The 16,791-nt window shown below is 42.9% G+C and overlaps 1 protein-coding gene and 1 long non-coding RNA gene across 8 annotated transcripts in view; one reads left to right on the top strand and one right to left on the bottom strand.

Moving 5' to 3' along the window:
- The first annotated feature begins 67 nt into the window (after positions 1 to 67).
- LOC121133435 lies at positions 68 to 11,124 on the top strand. The gene is made up of 3 exons (XR_005870274.1): positions 68 to 535; positions 1,680 to 1,736; positions 10,402 to 11,124. It is a non-coding gene; the product is annotated as an uncharacterized LOC121133435 (long non-coding RNA).
- Parp6 (poly(ADP-ribose) polymerase family member 6) overlaps positions 6,350 to 16,791 on the bottom strand; it is a 36,055-nt gene continuing 25,613 nt past the window's right edge. For 6 of the 7 annotated variants that reach the window (XM_040729807.1, XM_040729803.1, XM_040729806.1 and 3 more), the window contains exons 21-24: positions 7,699 to 7,778; positions 7,235 to 7,298; positions 6,984 to 7,068; positions 6,350 to 6,696 (exon numbers count right to left, since the gene is read on the bottom strand). In XM_040729807.1, coding sequence (XP_040585741.1) covers positions 6,594 to 6,696; positions 6,984 to 7,068; positions 7,235 to 7,298; positions 7,699 to 7,778 — 332 coding nt within the window. In that variant the 3' untranslated portion in view covers positions 6,350 to 6,593. Of the gene's footprint in view, positions 6,697 to 6,983; positions 7,069 to 7,234; positions 7,299 to 7,698; positions 7,779 to 16,791 lie in introns of those variants that run through there. The other variant, XR_005870273.1, reaches the window with a different exon arrangement.

The raw sequence follows: 16,791 nt of genomic DNA, 5'->3' as shown, positions 1-16,791 counted from the left end.
CCGCCTCTCGCGTCTTGCCAGGCGCCCGCACCTTCTGAGAAAAGCACGATGGAGGCGGGACAGGCAGGTTGCCCTTTTGGGGAGGACTACCTTCCGTGGCGGAAGGACACAGAAGACCAAAATTGCGCATGAGTTATTCTGATGGCCAATGGGGAAGTGGTGAGAAAGCAGGGCCCGCCCTCGGAGCCACGGCCACCACTATCCCAGATCCCCAGGCGCCACGGCCACCTGTTGCCTTAGGACTTGGACGACTCTATAGGGCTCCCTTTTTGGCACTCTGCCCAGGTCGCCCCATCTGCCCTGGACTATCAGGGCGGTGCCCAGATTTATAGGTCCCAGGACATTCCTCCAGCCCCGCCCGGTGCCCGCCCCAACGCAACCTCCGAGGCTGAGCGGAACGGGAAGCTGGGGTGATGTGATGTGGGGTGGTCGGAGGTCTGGGCTGTCTCCCAGAAATCTGTAGTCTTAGAGACCTGGTAGGGGGGACTTAGGAGCCTGTTCCTGGAGCGTAAGCGCGGCCTCATAACAAGAAACGGTAAGTGTGGGGCCATGTTAATACTCTCAAGCTAGGTCTCGAATCCTGCCCTGTTAAGTGCCTTGGAGAAGAAAACCAATCCAAGGTAATTAGTGCAAAACTGACCATCACACAGCGAATATCTATGCAGGAGTAAGCACTGGTTTTCGACTCAGTCATGTATTTCAATCTGCAGTATAGGAGCCTTCCTTAATTTTTTTCCTACAAGGTGTTTTCTAATTTCCCAATTGAAGTCTTAACCAGAGTATTTCTCAAGCTGAATCTGTTAACACTGGTCTTCGTTCAGCGAAGTTTTAAAAGCAGATACAATGTTGCCACTTTCTAAATGTGTCTGTGCATACTGCCACTCAAAGTTCTAAATCTAACTGGGAGTCATAGTGGCTCACACCTGTAATCCCCGCATTTATGAGGCCCAGGCAGGAGACACTGTAGAGTCAAAGGTCAGCCTGAGCTACACAGTGAGCTCTAGGCCATCCAAGGTTAGGGTTCTTATTCAGTCTCTCTCTCTCTCTCTCTCTCTCTCTCTCTCTCTCTCTCTCTCTCTCTCTCTCTCTCTCTCTCTCTCTCACACACACACACACACACACACATCCAGGTAAAAAGCTAAGTGTGCCCAAGTCTGTGATCTTGGCTCTTAGGAGACCAAAGTAGGACTGGAGGCCAAACTGGGTATGGTCCCATGATTAACACAAATATCCATTAAACTGGAGAAATGGTGGCATCTGCAGGTTTTGGTGATGTGACAGTTATACAAATGGGGTGCATGGAAGTGGCAGGCTACAGCCTGTCTTGTTCATATTAGATGACAAAATGTGTCATAGTGGCTTTCCAAAAGTTACTGTCTTGCTTTTGCTGAGAAGTCAGCCTGATATAGAAGAATAAGTTAAGGTTGTATCTTATCTTTGTTCTAGTTTTAATCACTAGCCCTATGACTATACCTGTAACTAAACAAGTACAGTCCGTTAAAAGTAACTTGAGGACAACTCCTATTTCACAGGGTGGAGTTTGGTCAGTTTATTGTATGTGAATGAGTTCAACAGTGTGGAATAGATACCTTCCTCCTAGTCTTAGAGGTCATAGCACCTTTCTGAATACCTGCTTTCTCTGAGCCTTCCCTCTGAATCTGCATTCCTTTGATCTACAGCAGCCCCAAACTACAGGAAACCAGGGCTGAAGGACACTGCCCCTCACCCAGCCTAAAGTAAGTCCTTCCTTTGTGTTCACTGATTTGATTGGGGGAGTGAGCTTCGAGAGTCACTCACTTTACTGCAGATTTTTGGCCAAAAGATCATAGAATCTGGTTTAATGGCTTAAAAGTTCTTAAAATTCAATGGGCATTCTCAGAGAAGAATAAGTCAAAAATATTCTTTGGCCCTGCTGAAATGTCGGGGTTCTAAGGTGTCCCATATTGACCTCTTGGTCTCTGGAAATGGAAGGGCTATCTCTGAGGACAAGACAGACTACAAAGCTGCCCACAGCCTTAAACATCAGGCTTAATGCAGAACTTAAGACTTCAGCCCTACCTGCCTCTACCTGACTTATTTTGAGACAGGGTCTCATTCAATATCCCACAGTGATCTTGAATTCATAGATTGTAGGTATTTATCACCACACCCAGTAGGCCTTTTTATGCCATGCCTTCTTCAGATGTCTAAAAAAATTCTTCTATCACAATGTTAGATCAAAGTTTCCCCCAGAGAAACCCCGGAAAGAATAAAATGATGGATTTTTGGAGTTGATAAAGAAAAAGAGTTGTCGACGGGCGTTGGTGGCACACACCTTTAATCCCAGCACTCGGGAGGCAGAGGCAGGCGGATCACTGTGAGTTCGAGACCAGCCTGGTCTACCAAGCGAGTTCCAGGACAGCCTCCAAAGCCACAGAGAAACCCTGTCTCAAAAAAAAAAAAAAAAAAAAAGAGTTGTCTCTGGAAAAGAAAAGGTTTCAAGTAGGAGAAATATTTGAGCTTCACAAGGAAAGTCAGCTTAGGTACAAAGGGCCTCTCCATGATGTTCAGTATTCAGCAAATGAATGTAATTCCAGAAAATACAAGTTTTCTGAATGAAACTATGTGTCTGGGCTTTCCCAGTATCTTGCAAATGCTGCATCAGCAATGAGAAGCAGGAAGAGATAAGCATGGAGTCCTTACTCACTGTAAAGCTCTATCTCAGCCAAGGAGGCCTTGTCACCCAACATGACCTCCAACTTTTTTTCTATCCCACAACAGCAGGAACTCACTGAAAAAAGGTCATTTAGAGTGGTGTAATCTACCCAGCCAACTACTCCTGAGAGGTCCTGTGCTCCCCTGTCTCCCTACATTTGTAGTATACAAACTGGAGAGTCAGTAGAACCTACCTTAAGTCCTTCTGAGCATATAGTCCGACACCTTCCATCCCAAGGAGGATAGAAAGGGAATGATCCTGAGACAACGACTGTGTGATGAAACTGTGGATGGGGTGTCAATCAAGATTTGGAAGACCAAGAGGGTCATGATGGGCAAGATGACATCCACCAGCAAAGCCATCCAAGTAGTGAAGCCGCATGGCCTATCAATAAGGTTTCCTTATAGAAGGGACAATTACCTCTGTCTCAGAAGGTCTGAGACCACTGAGTTTCCCTCCCTCTTCTATAATTTTATATCATTCTAAATAAGTATATCCCCAGGTTAACTGCTAGGTCAGGGGCAACCAGACACTGTAGAAATAATAAAACCATTACCTCAGAAGTACAAATAGACTTCATCCAATGTGGAAGTCCAGAATGATCATTGTGACTGCTGTTTGTCATCAGAATAATTATATTTCCAATAAGGGACTTTCAAAATAAGTGAGAAATTGTTTATTAAGCAACCTTAATAAATATTCTGGGGGAAAAAAAGACTAAGAAGCAATGGATCACATGCCCTTCTCCAAAGAAGTCCTACTTTTTCCTTAGATGTGTTTATCTTTGTGTCTGTCCTTACAGACTGCTGGCTATTGCACTCAATCATCCCAAGAACAACTAGAACTAAACAGACTGTAGGCTATCTCCTGTGTAAAACCATTTTTTGCAGTGTTAAAGGGTATCATCTCTGGCCCTATGGTGGTGAGGGGGTAGCTGGTCTTACACTCCATTTGGAGAAAGTCCTGTGTTCCAGAGTCAGTGTCTCTTCTAACAAACTGAAGCCTACCCTTTTATCATTCCTGGGGTGGGAGGGATGCAGTGGAATTGTGTGACCCACAGAACTGCCTCCCCATCACCTATAAGAAAGAAGCCAAGATCTCCCTAGATGTCTACCCAGAATAATGCTGTGAGCTTGTAAAAACCAGTAATGACTCAGCACCAGACTCTGCTCCTTCCAGCTAGAATTAAAGTCAGAAACAAGCTCCTCTCCTCCCCAGCTGATGGCCACATCCTTACCACAAACTGAGTCATGGCCACACCCGCCTTTATGGAAAACTACCAGGAAAGGAGGGAAAATGAAGTTCAAAGAGTATTTGAGTTTTGAGGTCAAAATCACAGCTATATACTCTCCATCTGGCACTAATTGAGGAAAACAGTTCCTGTTCCTGGCCCTATCCCTATTCAAGCATGTGTAGATCTGAGGGAATTGAGATTGCTTACACCCAGATAAGTGGAAGATGGGCTGTAAGAGCTCTGGCCCAAGTGAAGAATGTCATCTTGTAGCTCCTGCACATCTTCGTGGACCCCAGCCCTCTCACCTTGGAAGTAGCCAGGCCCTCCATTCTCCCTCCAAGCTGTGAGAGGACACCTCTCCTGAAACACAGGCCGCTACCAAGCAAGTCTCTCTGCAATGAGGGCATTCTTCTGTCAGAGTCTTTTCTTCCTCCTTACAATGCTGAGAAATGAACCCAGAGCTTTATACTTGTTAAGCAGAGGTGCTAGGGCTGAGCCACAGACCCCGCTTTCAGAAAGCATTCTTGATTCTGGTTAGAATTCTTTTTTCCCCCAAAACAGGGTTTTCTGTGTAACAGCCCTAGCTCTAGCTGTCCTGGAATTAGCTCTGTAGACTAGGCTCTTTGAACTCACAGAGATCCGCCTGCCTCTGCCTCCAAGTGCTGGGATTAAAGGTATGCACCACCACTGCCCGGCTCTGGTTAGAATTTTTTAATCTCATGTTTTAAATTATCAGGCCTATGAACTTCTGAGATCAGCTTTTTAATAGAGAAGTATAAAATTATATATATAAAAACACCATGTTGTGCTGTCCCCCCCCACCCCCTCACCCCACCCCCCCCAGACAGGGTTTCTCTGTGTAGCCTTGGCTGTTCTGGAATTTGATCTGTAGAACAGGCTGCAGAGATCTGTCTTGAACTCACAGAGATCTATCTGTCTGACTTTGCCTCCCAAGTGCTGGGATTATACTATCCAGTCTGTTGTGCTATTAAAACAAAACAAAATGATACCACAAGGATAGCTCAGCTATTGGAGCTTTTGGAGCAAACAAAACAAAACAAAACTAGTTTTTCATTCCTTCTGATTCCACCATTTGCTAGCATTTGCATGGCAGGTATTGGAATGTTTATAAGTAGGAAAATTTTCTTAGTTTCTGAAACTGCCAAAAATGTTTTATAACCCAGGTCCAGATGGGGCATCAGCTGATTGAGAGGTACTAGGTGCCCAGTGTGGTAGGGCTCACCCTTAATCCCAGCACCCTGGAGGGAGAGACAGGAGATTTCTGAGTTAGGGGCCAGTCTGGTCTACACAGTGAGTTCCAGGTCAGCCAGGGCTATATAGTAAAATTCTAGGATATAGAATGACAAGAGCTCAGGTTCTGGAGTTGGAGGGACCTGGTTGTGAGACTCTAGACCAGGAGTTATCAAGGTAGGTTGCAACCTTTTGACAGGGGTTGCCTAAGACCACCTGCCTATCAGATATTTACATTACAGTTCATAACAGTAGCAAAATTACAGTTAAGATGTAGCAATGAAGACGGGCAGTGGTGGCACACGCCTTTAATCCCAGCACTTGGGAGGCAGAGGCAGGGGATCTCTGTGAGTTTGAGACCAAGCCTGGTCTACCGATTGAGTTCCAGGACAGGTTCCAAAACAATACAGAGAAACCCTGTCTCGAAAAAAAAAAAAAAAAGATGTAGCAATGAAATAATTTTATGGTTGGGGTCACCACAAACCCAATCCTCCAAAGCTAGCCAGTGTTAAAGAAAGGCAGTGGTTTCAGAACACCTTCCTATTTAGGGAGTTCCAACTTCTGGTGAGTTCCCACTCCAAACCTGACAGCCTCTGGCCACCTTAGACCCTCACACATACTAAGCAAGCACTTTACCACTGAGCTATATCCACAGTCCTAGACTAGCCTCTCTTAAAGGACTTCAGGTTAGAGAACCCAGCTTTCTATACCTGCCAATTTACCCGTTACCCCACTTATCCTAAAAGCCAGGCAGGAGAAAGAATAAGGGCCCAGCCTCTAAGAAACAAAGCAAAAGACAGGGTTGATTTTGTGTAAGAAAGCAGCTGGTCCTGAAGGTTTAGGGAAAAAAAAAAAAAAAACCAAAGTTGCTCTGGCCTTAAAGACCCTTTTAAATCTTCAGTAACCATCATCTGTGGTATTCTTCTCCTGTTTGTTTCATTTATAACTGATAAACTTCCCCTCTTTACTTAATCTTTTGATTAAAAATACTGACATACCTGTAGAACACAAAACTGAAACTAAATAGACATCTTTTACTTTAGGAAACACAAATAGTCCCAACTTTGAGGATATTCCACTCCCACAACACAACCCTTTATCTGGGGCCTCAGTTAGGTGCTGGGCCAAGGCTAGGCAGAACACAGTGATCATATCCAGTCCACAGCACCTTCCATTTTATTGTTTTATTTACAAACAGGGTGAAGTCAACTGGGCAAATCAGGGGTGGGAGTCAGTCAGGGCCATCCGAATGTGGAGTGGTTCTTGGATCAGTCTCCACCATGAAGGCTGCCTCTTCTATCCATTTCTTGGCCCTTGACATTTCTCAGGGCAGCCTCACCTGCTGCTCCTGAGCCCTTTTACAAGGGCAGATGGATCCTGGGGGAACAGGGTGGTACGAGGGCTGGGGCCCCCTCAGTTTGTGTAAACCTGAGTTCCGATCACACGCATGATTTCCTTCTGTATCTTGGGGTCCTGAGTATTAATGTTGGCATCGCCCACCTGCCCATCCTCGTATCTGCCAAAGACAGGGGAAGTGTGAGCACAAGGGGAAGCAGAATAGCAAATCATGTCTGCCAGCAGAAGTGTTTCAAGACGTGACCATTTCACCCCAAAGTCAGGATGAAGGGATCAGTTCAGCACAGACCCCAATGATGTGTCCTTATCCCTAAAAGGCAAAGTCCCAGTGCCAGCTAAATTAGCAAGGGACAGGACTCAGACAACAAAAATGGACATCCTCAACAGTCACACACCATCTACCACCCTCACTCTACAGGTAATCCCAGGGGCTCCTTTTAGACTCACACAAAGAAGAACCTGGTGCAGACATGGTCGGACACAGGGCACACCCAAATGTTTCCATGTTTCTGAAGGTCCTTAGATGTAATCACTGGGAAAAGAGGGACCAGAAGTCACAGAGATAAAGCTTAAGACCATCCAGGTAGGGGAGGAGGACATGATGCTTCGATATAACTTCTGGCTGAATCATGTGCCAAAGAGGCATCAGAAATAAAGGGCAGGGTTCCAAAAAAACATGAACTGGGTGAACTGCATACCTTCACAAAGTGCTATACAGTTTAGATTCCGACTCTGCAGGAACCTTGACTGAATGGATCGGGTCTGAAAGAGAAAGAGGCAGAGGAGAGCAGAACAAGATAAAATGTTAGAGCTTGCTCTCAAGAAGCTGGTTAGTTGATGGTGCGGATGACAAGAATAGGAACTGGTCTCCTGAGCTCCCAGCCACCCTCCAAATGTTTGCTTACATGTAATTACCCTGATGGGTCCATGGTCATCTCTTTCATTTCACCTGCCTTTGCTTTCATATGACTGCTTTCATGTAATATATGACTCAAGTTAAGATCATTTTACAATATACCCAGTGCCAAGTTAAGATCATTTTACAATATACCCAGTGCCGTTAAATGATCTACAATGGCCCTAGCTTCACTGTTCTCCCATCCATTATTTTTAGCAGGATCCAGAGAAAGGTCCTAACTCAGACAGAACCAGCAAACAATACCTGGGGGATGGTGTTCATCCTGTTATATCTCTGGACCAGCTCATCCTTGGAAGGCATTCTGTGCTGTCCTTTGCCCATTCCTGTCACAGAACAACAAACTCAGTTCATTCATCCATTTCTTAGATATTTAATTTATGGAAGGACTTACTATATGCCAGATACCAACTAGAGACAGCGATACAGTGGTGAATAAACAAGCTATTTTCCACACAGAGTTTAGTCTGCTGGAGATTGCAGGCAAGGAATAAGTAATTACAACACAGTATGGTAAGGGCTGAGATGGTGAGCTTATAGACCACCATGTGAACCAGGGAAGGGGAACTAGCCTAACCCAGAGATTTGAAGATGTCCTGGTGCAATAAGACTCAGGATCTCAGAATTAGGGACAGTTAGTATAATAGAATATGGAAAGGATAAAGACAGATAGGCTCACAGGACTTAATTTGCATACATTATAATGAATGGCAAAAAATGATATAAAGCTGGGCGTTGGTGGCGCACGCCTTTAATCCCAGCACTCGGGAGGCAGAGGCAGGCGGATCTCTGTGAGTTCGAGGCCAGCCTGGTCTACAGAGTGAGTTCCAGGACAGTCTCCAAAGCCACAGAGAAACCCTGTCTCGAAAAACCAAAAAAAAAAAAAAAAAAAAGATATAAAAGATGTAAACTAGGGCCAGCTCAGGCAGGCTTTATGGGCTGTTAAGGCAACTGGAGTTGATCCTCTAAGAACGCCAGGGAAGCACTGAAGGATTCTAACTCAGGGAGGTTAACACACGAGTCAGGAAAGAAGGGCCCAGCAGAGTAGGATACCAATGCCTCAGAGTCAAATGACAAGCCAGAGACCTGAGTTGGGAGTAAGCAAGCAGAGTAACCACAATAGTTTTAAAGTTATACAAAAGATTTACGACTCAGGATAAAAAGGAAAGCAGAGCCCTTCCATATTGACTCTCCACAGATATTCACAATGGCAACCACACTGAAGAATTCTACCTTTAGAAAGTGCCAACTCCCTCTCATTTCTATTATCTCAGTGCATAAATTCTCTACCATCACCACCCCCTCTTTTTTTTTTGAGACAGGGTTTCTCTGTGTAACAGCCCTCACTTAGTAGACCAGACTGGCCTCAAACTCAGAAATCCACCTGGTTCTTTGTCCTAAGTGCTGTGATTAAAGGTATGTGCCACCATGCCCAGCTTTTATTATAATTATAATTATTTTGGTTTTTTTGAGATAGGGTTTCTCTGTAGCTGTGGAGCCTGTCCTGGAACTCACGCTGTAGACTAGGCTGGCCTCGAACTCACATAGATCTACCTGCCTTTGCCTCCCGAGTGCTGGGATTAAAGGGGTGCGCCACCAACACCTGGCTATATTATCAATCCCCGACCATGCCTGACTTTCTAATAAAAAAGATTTTTTCTTTTTCTTTTCTTTTTTCTCTACTATGCTTAGCAATTATAGAAGAGGTGTGTTTGTAAAGAATGAAATAGGAATTTTGCTTATGTATCAAATAGTACCTATATGCCTTCTCCTCCTAACTCTTTTTGACATAAAGACAGGACTTCAGTCTGTCTCCAGGCTTCTCATAATCATAATCTTATCAATTAGAGGTGTGTAACCAACAAGATGGGACAAAATATGAAAATGACGCTATCAATACAAGCCATAAACAGGGTTCCAATCTCACCATTCTACTTCACTCTGCTTTCAATCTTGGTTTTGCCAAGATTTAAACTTAAAATTTTCCCCATTGGAGAAGCTTTTTATTAATTTTTTTCCATGTTACATACCAACCCCAGTTCTCCCAATCCTCTTTTCCTGCCCTCCCACCTCCTTCCCATCCCATCCCTTATTCAATCCTCAGAGAGGGTAAGTCCTCCCTTTGGGAATCAACAAAGTCTGTATCTCCTCCTATATCAAGGCTGAGCAAGGTATCCCACCATAAGGAATAGGCTCCAAAAAGGCAATTCATGCACCCAGGATAAGTCCTGGTTCCACTGCCAGCTCTGCCCCCTCAACAGATCAAGCCACATAACTGTCACCCACATTCAGAGGGCCTAGTTCGGTCTCATGCAGGTTCTTCCGCTGTCAGTTCAGAGTCTGTGAGCTTCCACTAGCTTGGGTCAGTTGTCTGTGGTTTTCCCAATCATGGTCTTGAATCTCCTTCCCTTGCTCGTATGATTAAACTTAAATTTTATTTATTATGTGCATTTGATGTGAGTGCAGGCACATACAGAGGTCAGAGGATAACTTTTTGGGGCTTTATTGTTTTGTTTTTATTTATTTGGGATTTGATTTTGTTTGATTTTGCTTGGGTTTTGACTTTCCAGTCATAGCTGATCTAGAATTCACAATGTAGACCAAGCTGGCCTTGAACTCATAAAGAACACCTGCCTCTGCAAGTGCTGGGATCAAAGACAATGTGTGTTACAACACCCAGCTCAGAGGACTACTTTTAAAAGATGGAAGGGATAAAACTCAGGTCATGAGGCTTGGGTATCAAGTACTTTTACTGGTTGAACTATCTCACCAGCCTATCTTGGTTTTATAATGGACATTGTATACAAGTGGGAGGTGATAACTACTGGACTGAAATTCTTCACTGAGCAAACCAGATGTCAACTCAACATGCACTTACACTATAATCTCATGGTAAATTCATGGCCTGAACAAAACTCAGCTTGAACTGCCAATCCCTTCCTCCTGTAGGACACCTTCTTCATCATCCTGAACAAGGCTCAACTCTGCATTCAAATATCATGATCTCAGTCTAGATATTTCAATGGCAAGATTCTAAGAGAAATTCCCATTCAGGTTCTACTTCAGAGAAAGCAGGCAGGAGATGAAGAAAGAATGACTTCTGCGGGAGAGATGGCTCAGAGGTTAAGAGCACTGACTGACTGCTCTTCCAGGGGTCCTGAGTTCAATTCCCAGCAACCACATGGTGGTTCACAACCATCTACAATTCAATCTGGTGCCCTCTTCTGGCGCGCAGGCAGAACACTGTATATGTAATAAATAAATCTTAAAAAAAAAAAAAGAGAAAAGAATGACTTCTTTGGTGAGTCTTAGAGGTGGCACTTTAAGTAACTAAACTCTTGTCCTGTCTCAAACCTATTGCACTGTCCCATTCATACTGATTCAGTGACTATTCCATTCTTGTCCTTGGACTACACTATTTGATGCTTAGAATAATCTCTGAATACTTTTGTGTCCAGAGTTAATTTTTTTTCTCTTTCATTTTTGTTTTTCGAGGCAGGGTTTCTTTGTGTAGCCCTAGTTGTCCTGAAATTTGCTCTGTATATCTGAATGTCCTCAAACTCACGGAGATCTGTCTGCCTCTGCCTCCTGAGTGCTGGGATTAAGGGCATATGCCACTACCATCCAGTCAGAATTAATTTCTAAACAGGAATAAAGAAAATTTCCAATCCATTCATTGTCCCTAATTTCTTCAGACACTCATGACCAAGCTATTTGCAGTGCCATTGATCAAATGCTCTAAGCACAGCCCATTCTGCCAACCCAAAGATACCCCTTGAGGAAAAAGAAACAGAAAACCAGAGTAGACTAAGAAGGAAGTATACAGGAGAGTTGACCAAATGCCAGAGTAACAATGGTAAGTGGGACATTTGCATACAACCCACCCAGTGTTACAAAGGTTTTTATTTATCTTCTGGGATCCCAGAAACCCAGTGATTCAAACAAAGTGTCCCCTTGTCAGTTACTATAATAATGAGAACAGCCGGTTGTTGGTGGCGCATGCCTTTAATCCCAGCACTTGGGAGGCAGAGGTAGGTGGATCTCCGTGAGTTCGAGGCCAGCCTGATCTACAGAGCAAGTTCCAGGACAACCTCCAAAGCAATACAGAGAAACCCTGTCTCCAAAAGAGAGAGAGAGAGAGACAGAGAGAGACAGAGAGAATGGCCTAGAAGTCAGGAGACTTGGATTTCAGTTATATCTCTCTGCTACTCAAAGCTGTATGATCTAAAGAAAGTGTTTGGCTTTTCTACATATCAACTTATCCATAAAATAGTAAGGAATTGGACTAGAGGATCAATAGCAAATTCTTATTAAAATCCTATGTAGTCTGGATCTATAACCCTGCCATTTGGAAAGTACAGTATGATATAATGCTTTTTTGTTTTGTTTTGTTTTGTTTTTTCGAGAGTACCTATTGATTTAAAGAAAAATAAGGAGAAAGAAAGAAAGCTTGAGGAATGAAAAGGTAAGAACATGGGAACTAAAAGCTAGGAGAATCTGATTACTTGAAAAATAAGAACTTAACCAGAGGAATGTTCAGGCTGAAACAAAGATAAAAACTGAAAATCCGATGGGTGGTGGCAGCACATGCCTTTAGTCCCAGCCCTTAGGAGGCAGAGGCAGGAGGATCTCTGTGAGTTTGAGGCCATCTGGTCTACAAAAATATACAGAGAAACCCTGTCTCAAAAACCCAGAAATAAATAAATAAATAAATAAAATAAACAGCCCCCTGCTCCTCTCCCAAAAAAACAAACAAAAACCTGAAAATCTTGACAAAGAAGTCAAAATTCAATCCCACTTCCACTCTGGACCTGAACACAGCAGAAGATTCATTTTTGGGCACTTACCTTGTACAGATTAGACATGTTACTTCAAGACATTCTGACTCTAAGTGACATGTCTAAGAGGAACTGTTGCCCTGAAACTTAAGTAGTTTATTCTGCAGCACCAAGAACTCACGCTATGGCCCAACATATGCTGGGCAAGTGTTCTACCATGAATGATATCCCCAGCCCAGGGTTAGAACTTTCATATTTTCACTTTTATTTTGCTTTTATCGCACATAGCCCTGTTAAGTTTGATTTTGTCTACCTTTGAGCAATGTAAAAGAACATTTTGCCTTCTCCACATGTCAAGGATTCACTGTAGCATTAGAGGTGCATTGGCTTTGATGTCCTCATTCTGTTTCCTGTGCCTGGGGAGTTAGACCTCCCTATATGATGCAGGTTAAAATTCTCATGCTAATGAGATGAGATTCAAGTTCAAAAACATAAAACTAGTAGGGCAATGACAATGTGTCCTTGACTGTGGATGCACGGATCAAGATTCACAGGAATAGGTTCAGTATAGGTTAAATATAATTTTATTCGGGGAGAAGTCACTTACACAAGAAGCAGATGGCTGCTGCAAGTTCCCTCTCCAAGGGTCCACCAAGGCTGCTCTCTCTCATCCAACCACAAGAGAGAGCCGCCTGTCTCCTGACCCCAGACCTAAACCCACTCTCCATCAAGTCCACACCTATGACTATGCCCAAGTTTACACAATCTTCTGCTACTTGCCTATCTTTTTTAGTATTTACTTATTTATCATGTATTTGAATGCAAGTGCACACATGCCACAGTCCATGTGTAGAGGTCAGAGTACAATTTTCAGAAGTCAATTCTTGACAGTTCCACCTTGTTGAGACGAGGTTTCTTATTGTTTCTACTCTGGCTGGTCCTGAAGTTCTCAGGCAATTCTCCTATTTCTGCCACCAAGTCTCCACAGCAGCGCTGAGGTCATCAGACTTGTATGTCTAGCACTTTTACCTACTGAGCCATTTCCTCAGCCTGACTTGCCTATTTTTAATCAGTATTACTAAGATTTTCTATGCTGTTGTTGTGATTATATCAAAATCTATTTGTCTCTTATTCCAATGATGAAGATCTGAACTATTTCCAAGATTTGCTGCTGTAAACAATCTTACTGTGAGCATTCCTATACATGTACATGAGTTTGCATATACAGAAATGAAAATGTTGGGTCAAAGAGATAAACTATGCTGCTTTATAAAGCAAAATCAAATTGTTTTCCCAGGCTGACAAGATGGCTCAGTGGAAAAAGGCACTTACTTGTAACCAAGCTTCATGACCTGAGTTGGACCTCTAGAACACTCATAGTAGGAGAGGGCTGATTTCAGCCAGTGGTCCCTCTGACCTCTAAAAGCACAAATGATGTATGTGCACACATACATACCCATGTGCACACAAAGCACAATAAATGAATGTTTAAGAAACCTGTCTCCTAAATGGGTGATGATGATGCTCACCTTTAATCCTAGCACTTGGGAGGTAGAGGCAGGCAGAGCTCTGTGAGTTCAAGGGTAGCCTACAATGGTTGATTATTCATATCCCTACAGGCAGTAAAGGAGATCCTGTGGATTTTTACAGCCTTTGGAATAATTAGGTATTATCAGATTTCTTAATTTTTGTTACTCTACATGGGTAATAAATAATGTCGCTTTGGTTTTTTATTTTATTTCCCTCTAGAGGTTACATAGTTTTCACATGGGATGGGGGGGGATTTCTTCAATGGAGTCATCATAGCATTTGCTTGCTTTTTTAAATAGGCTTTGTATTGACCTATACCTTTTTTTAATATCACTTGAGATTGGACTCATTGTATGCTTCACCATGTGGTCTGTATACTAGAACTTTATCCCCCAATTCAAGGTTTCTTGTGTAACAGTTCTAGATGTTCTGGACCTCGCACTGTTAGACCAGGCTAGCCTGGAACTCACAAAAATCCACCTGTCTCTGCCTCCAAAATGCTGGGATTAAAGATGTGCACCACTACCAGACTGGTCCTTCTTTTAAAAACTTCGATAAGGTTGGACAGTGGCGTACACCTTTAATCCTAGCACTCAGGAGGCAAGAACAGACGGATCTCTGTTAGTTCGAGGCCAGCCTGGTCTACAAAGTAAGTTCTAGGACAGGTTCCAAAGCTATAGAGAAACCCTGTCTCAAAACAACAAAACAAAACACCAAAACAACAGCAAAAAACAAAACAAAACAAAAAAAACCCTAACCTAACCAAAACAAAACAAAAACCCTAAAAAACAAAACAAAACAAAAACAAAAATGAGATAAGGTCTTAAATTGCCCATGCCATCCTTGACCTTGCTATTTAGCACAGGAAGACTGTTAACTTGTGATCTTTTTGTCTCAGCTCCCTAAGATACAACTGTATGCCACCACACCTGACTAAGAAATTTTAAAATACACTTTAAATTATTTATTAATAAATATTTACATAAAGTCTTATGTATATAGTTGTGCAGGATGTGCATATCCTCAGAGGTCAGAAGAGTTATGGACGGTTGCAAGCTGTTGTGTGGGTGCTGGGAATTGAACCTGGGTTCTCTGGAAAAGCAGTCAGTGCTCTTTTTTTTTTTTTGGTTTTTCGAGACAGGGTTTCTCTGTAGCTTTGGAGGCTGTCCTGGAACTCACTCTGTAGACCAGGCTGGCCTCGAACTCACAGAGATCCGCCTGCCTCTGCCTCCCGAATGCTGGGATTAAAGGCATGCGCCACCACTGCCCGGCTGCAGTCAGTGCTCTTAACCACTGAGTCATCTCTCCAGCAAATTTTTTTTTTTGGTTTTTCGAGACAGGGTTTCTCTGTATTGTTTTGGAGCCTGTCCTGGAACTCGCTTGGTAGACCAGGCTTGGTGTCGAACTCACAGAGATCCACCTGCCTCTGCCTCCCGAGTGCTGGGATTAAAGACGTTCGCCACCAATGCCCGGCTTTAGTCAGTTTTATTAATTTCCACTTTTCTAGGCGTTTTGTCATAAAGTTTCAGATTATTGATGGAACATTCATAGATTTTTCTCCTAAGCTTGAGAAAAGTTGGTACATTTGTAGATGTGCTGGCTCTTTTGCTCATATTTAAGCCCCTTCTTCTTAAACTAACTGGATCTATTACCAGTGTTTCTGTCTCCTTGCCTCACTGCATGCTAGGCAAGGACTGCACCACTAGGCTTCATCTTGGCCCCTCATTTTGTTAATTTGTTTGGTTTTTTAAAGTGTTTCATTCTGTAATCAAGAGCGGCCCAGAAATTGCTATGTGACTCAAATTGCCCTTGAACTCATAGGGACCCTCCTGTCTGCCTCCTGAGGGCTGGGATTAAAGGCATGAGTCACCATACCCAGCAGAATCATCTGACTTTTTCAGTCCTGCCCTACAGTGTCTGTATTAGCTCACTGGTTTTCCTTTCTACCTATCATCATCTTTTCTTTTTTGATGCCTTTGTTCATTAAAAAAGGTTCTAATTTTTTTTTTTTGGGTAGTATTGAAGATTGACCTTAAAGCTTCATGCATGATAAGAAACACTTGGCTGGGAGGTTGTGGCACACACTTTTAGTCCCACCACTTGGGAGGCAGAGGCAGGCGGTTAAAGGCCAGCCTGCTCTACAAAGCTACACAGAGAAACCCTGTCTCGGAAAAAAAAAAGAAAAAAGAAAGGAAGGAAGAAGAACACTCTATCATGGACCATGGACCTACATTTCTAGGCATTTTATGAATTTATTTTGAGACAAGATCTCAGTAAGCTGTGCAAGCTGACCCCAAACTCATGATCCTCTTGCCTCAGCCTCCTGAATATCTGGGAAAACACACACACACATGCACACACGCATGCAAGCAAGCATGCACGCACACAGACACACACCATCATAACTAGATTATTAGTTTTGCAACTCTGTGATTTTTGTTTTGTTTTGTCTTTTTAAGACACGGTTTCTCTGTGCATCCTTGGCCATCCTGGAATGCATGCACTCTGTAGAACAGGCTGGTCTCTATCTCACAGAGATCTGCCTGCCTCTGCATACCAACCAAGTACTGGGATTACAGATGTGTGCCACTACTGCCTGTCTTAGTTCTGTGATTTTATATATAAGGATTTTTTTATTCCTATAATGGCTATAATTACTGAAAATACTAAACAATAATCTATAAAAAATACCAGTATAACTGCTTTCCTATAGTGGATACACAACTACTTGGTTTGCTGTATCTTAGACAGACTCCATTGAATAAGAAAAAAAGCATACCAAAGAGAAACATAAACCTTTAACACTGAAAGTGTCCCCAACTTCAATTCTTTTTCTGAGCTAAATAATGCTAGAATCATCTTAGAATCTGGACCTCATTCATGTCTCTTGAATGAAGCACTTTTTTTTCACTCAATATAACTATTATAATAGCGTGTTTACAGATCATTTAAAATTTAAAAGGTAGTTGAGAGAGAGAATAATATCTCCCAAAATATAAGCAAATTCTAAGACCTCAACATTCAAGAATAT

This window comes from Mesocricetus auratus, unplaced genomic scaffold (assembly GCF_017639785.1).
Source record: "Mesocricetus auratus isolate SY011 unplaced genomic scaffold, BCM_Maur_2.0 Super-Scaffold_100022, whole genome shotgun sequence".
NCBI classification, from domain to species: domain Eukaryota; kingdom Metazoa; phylum Chordata; class Mammalia; order Rodentia; family Cricetidae; genus Mesocricetus; species Mesocricetus auratus.
This window is presented reverse-complemented; position numbering and strand designations above follow the sequence as displayed.